Source organism: Lepisma saccharinum, chromosome 5 (assembly GCF_977018435.1).
Source record: "Lepisma saccharinum chromosome 5, izLepSacc3.1, whole genome shotgun sequence".
Taxonomy (NCBI): domain Eukaryota; kingdom Metazoa; phylum Arthropoda; class Insecta; order Zygentoma; family Lepismatidae; genus Lepisma; species Lepisma saccharinum.
The window spans coordinates 30352951-30357358 of NC_139233.1; the positions used below are offsets into that span (position 1 = coordinate 30352951).

The 4408-nt window shown below is 34.9% G+C and overlaps 1 protein-coding gene across 1 annotated transcript; it reads left to right on the forward strand.

Annotated features, from left to right (window-relative positions):
• Positions 1–4087, forward strand: LOC145988277 (uncharacterized). Its single transcript, XM_083123141.1, has 2 exons — positions 1–573; positions 3625–4087. Exons 1-2 carry the CDS (start codon positions 183–185, stop codon positions 3681–3683), a joined length of 450 nt encoding a protein of 149 aa, XP_082979267.1. The 5' UTR covers positions 1–182; the 3' UTR covers positions 3684–4087.
• The last annotated feature ends 321 nt before the right edge of the window (positions 4088–4408 follow it).

A 4408-nucleotide genomic window follows, 5' to 3' on the forward strand; every position in this document is an offset into this window, starting at 1 on the left:
TACCAGTGTTGGCTTGTATTGATACAGGTTGCTCTGAGAACATTATTAAAGACAGTATTTGGCAATTAATTAAAGATAAAAGAAATTTTCACGAGCATGACGTAGATATCAAAGTTACCGTGGGTAATTCTTCCAGTTTACATCTTAATAAGAGAGTGACAGTTGGAGTTCAAATTAATGAAATGTCGTGGCCAGTTGATATGTACATTGCTAAAAACTTACCTGTAGACTTAGTTCTTGGCCTAAAATTTCAAATTCGAACTGGAATGAATATAAAGTTAAGTGATGGTGTAGTGCAGTTAAAAAGCAGCAATAAGATTGTGCCAATTAAGTGGAATGGTGATAGTTTACTTAAAGGATGTACAATATTTCAGGAAAGTGTTTCTACTCCTCAATATTCAAATGGGCAGACGATTCGTCAAGCAAGTGGATACGACGACCGCCGGGAACAAGTTGGAGTTCGGAAAAGAAGCAGACCAGGAACCAGAGAACACTTTGGCAGGCCTAGAAGACATCAAGGGACACATCTGGGAATGCAGACTGCAAATATAGGCTATTATGAGCAAGAACTAGGTAAGCTGAAAAAGGAATTTTCTGACGTACTTACTGATAATGATATAGGATGTATAAGGGATTATGAATATCATATAAAGTTAAAAGATACAACTCCCGTTAGAATAAATCCATATCCGGTAACTCGTGAGAAAAGATTAGAAATTGAATCAATTGTTCAAGATTTATTAGAAAAGGGAATTATAGAAGAGTGCCAAAGTAACTATTGTTCACCTTGCTTCATAGTGAAAGGTAAAAACAATAAAAGTAGGCTTGTTTGTAACTACTCTGAAGTCAATAAACATATACTATTTGATGCCTTTCCTAACACGGTGTTGGAGGAAAGTTTGATGTCAATTAGCCAAGGAAATGTTTATAGTGTGCTAGACATAAAAAAGGCTTTTCATCACATTAAATTAACTGAGGATTCGAAAGCACTGACTGCCTTCGGGACCTCCTCGGGATTTTACCAGTACACTAGGATCCCATTTGGTCTTAAAATTGGCCCTAGTAGCTTAGCCCGAATTATGTATAAAATTTTGGGTGACTTGAAAGGTAAAATTTTGGAATTCTATGCAGATGATGTAATTGTGTTTAGCCCAGATAAAGAGACACCTTCGAATTGTATTCGACAGATTTAAGCAATGGGGGGTCACCATCTCCCCTACTAAAAGTCAGTTCATGAAATCAGAAATTCAATATTTGGGATTCATTGTTAAATCAGGAAAACTATGCATGGACCCAGATAGAATAGCAGCTATACATAAACTTCCACCTCCTAAAAATATGGGAGGTTTAAATAGACTTTGTGGGTTTCTCTCTTACTTCAGCCGATTTATTCCAAATTTTCATGAAATAATGGCACCTTTGTATGATTTAAAAGTTAAAGGAGTTAAATTTCAGTGGGGACAGTCTCAACAGTCTGCCTTCGACAAACTAAAGCAATGTTTTGAAGATTTTGTAGTTCTGAAACTACCCGACCTCAATAAACCCTTCACAGTACAAGTGGATGGAAGCCTAAAAGGGTTTGGATGCACGTTGTTGCAGGAAAATGAACAAGGTCAACTAAAACCTGTTTATTTTCATTCCAAACGGTTGAAAGAGAAACATAAATCAAAAACTATATATGAAATAGAATTAATGGATTTAATGTTAGCTATCGAGAAATTTGGTTTCTATTTAAAATTAAGACCATTTACGGTTCAGATGGATTCTCTCAGTGTTACATGGATGATAAGAAGAGCTAAGAAATATCCATTGTATGCTAGATATTTACAAAAGCTTTCCGAATATCAGTTTGAAATCTCTCACATTTCCACCACAGCTAATGTTAATGCCGATTTTCTCTCACGCATTTACAACAGTCAAGAATTTGATACAGAAAATTTGGAACTTGACGAATTGCAACATGTAAATTTGGGAATGTATTTTCATCCATTATTCTCTTTATCATTTGATGTGGAACAGAAAAAAGATAAAGTATTGTCCCGAATCATAGATAAGATAAATGATAAAGAATTGGTTCCAGATTATAAGTTAGTTAATAATATTTTGTACAAGAAAACTCGTGCACTAAATCAAACGTTTAAAATATGTGTGCCAGAACATTTACAAAATTCAATAATCGATTATTTTCACTCGAATGTAATTGGTGGATCCCATTGTTATTGGGTAAAAACCCTCAAGAAAATACAGTCTAGATTTACGTGGGAAGGTATGAAAAATCACATTCAACGATTTGTAAGTAGTTGTGATGTTTGCCAAAAGGCAAAGAAAAGAAATGTACCTGCGTCTAATGCTTTGATGTCAGAAATCATAAAATTACCCTTGCAACGTATCTTTATGGACGTAATAGGTCCGTTACCAATGTCTGGTGGAAATAAGTTTATATTAATAATGGTAGACGCCGCTACTAGGTTTTGTGTATGTCACGCAATGGCTAAGATTAGTTCTAAAATGTGTGTCAAATTACTACATAAAACATTTATGTTACTAGGAGTACCTTATGAATGTGTAACTGATAATGCAGCTTATTTTAAAAGTCAATATTTCACCTCATATTTATACTCCATGGGAATTCGTCATATTACAATTTCGCCATACCATGCGGCGGCAAACTTGAGTGAAAGATACATATCTACTATTAAAAGTTCCATGCGAACTTATATACACAACAGACAAGACAAATGGTCAAGTGTTTTACAAGAAATTGTCTTTAGTATCAATTCAGTATATCATGAAACCTTAAAGATGTCTCCGGCAGAATTATTTTTGGGTAGGAAGTTGTACTCTCCTCTGGAAGTTAAGTGGCAATTTATCTTGTCGGATGAACATCTTGAAAAACAAGATTTAATAAATAAATGGGAACTTGCCATTGAAAATATGGTTAAAATGTGGCATAAGCGAGACAAAATGTATAAGAAAAAATTTGCAGACATAAGATTTTCGGTAGGTGACTTAGTTTTAGTAGAGACGCATGAAATCTCTAGTCTAGCACAAAATATAACGAAATCATTGAGTATGAAATATGCTGGACCTTATAAGATAATAAAATTTCTAGGGGGTAATAGTGTTTTATTAGAAAAGGTAAATGACTCCCGGAACGTTCGTAGAGCTCATGTTAGTCAATTGAAAAGGTATCTGTCTCGACTTCACGATTAGAACTCCTCAGGTTTTTTTTTCTTTATCGACGTGCTACCCTAAACACGTGTCAGAACTCCTTGTGTTGCGTCTTATCTGTGTAACCATCTGTTACTTGTAGAAGTCTGCTGTATAGGCATGTCTTTATTTCAAGTTGTACCTGCCTAACTGACTCAAGGTCAGACTTTTGAATTCCTTTCCGGAAATGTGTTACTGAACGAAGGTTAAAGATTACGTAATCTAAAAATCCAAAAACAATGTTGCAAATCCATTAATGATGTGTCGACACATACATTTGTAAATAATTTGTATACTAATTATTTTTATATGGGAAAAGAAATCAAAATAATATACATATGTTTGATTTATAAATGTTATACAGGGTGTTCATGTAAGTTACGAAGATACTGTTCTCGATTTTGTATATTTCAGATGGGGTCTGTACGCCTAGCTTTATGTCGCGACACACAACATCAGATTTATTGGAATAACGGCGTTGGCTACCCAGAACATACTTAAATTAGAATGGTATCATAACTAAGGTGTAATTTTTGTAAATTACCCCCGAGTGGGGGAGGTTAAGACCACTTTGTTATGTAAACGGGTCTTTCAAGATGATGTGTACACTAACGAACTCTAGGGTTAAATATAAGAAGTAGAGATGACGTCAGGCGTTATCTGATTGGTGCTGCACAAGACGAGCTCGAGTGTTCAAGAGCGACCAGGAAGGCTGAATCACTCGAGTTCTGGGTAGCACGCCGATCAGATACACTGCACGTACACTAGCGTTATTCATGTAAGGTAGAGTTCGTTAGTTCTAATTGGTATTTGGTATGTGTCTTTAATTTAACTTAGGGAAGTAATGGAACGATAGAATGGTTCCAAAAGATTTTTGTTAACATTATATTTTTCAATTTGTTTTCAATACCGTGCAATAAAACTCATGTTAATATATAACTTTATCTGGTTTCTTTGAAACATGAAACATGCTGGTTTTAATTGTAACATCTGTATTTTTCAATGAACATTCTCGAGACGCATAGGACTCTCTATAGCATGCTCCACTGCGCGGTCACATCAGCCTCGTTTCCTCACGGGAGTTTGGTTATCTCGAAGGAACCGAGGGTGGTGATAACTGTTTTATTTTAATTTGTAAAACTGTAACTGTAGAACAATTGTATAATTTTTGTATAACATTTCTATCTTGTTATATGTG

Coding starts and splice junctions, on each gene's coding strand:
- LOC145988277 (XM_083123141.1), top strand. CDS start 183: ATGTCGTGGCCAGTTGATATGTACATTGCTAAAAACTTACCTGTAGAC. Junction 574..3,624: donor CTATTATGAGCAAGAACTAG/GTAAGCTGAAAA, acceptor TGTATATTTCAG/ATGGGGTCTGTACGCCTAGC.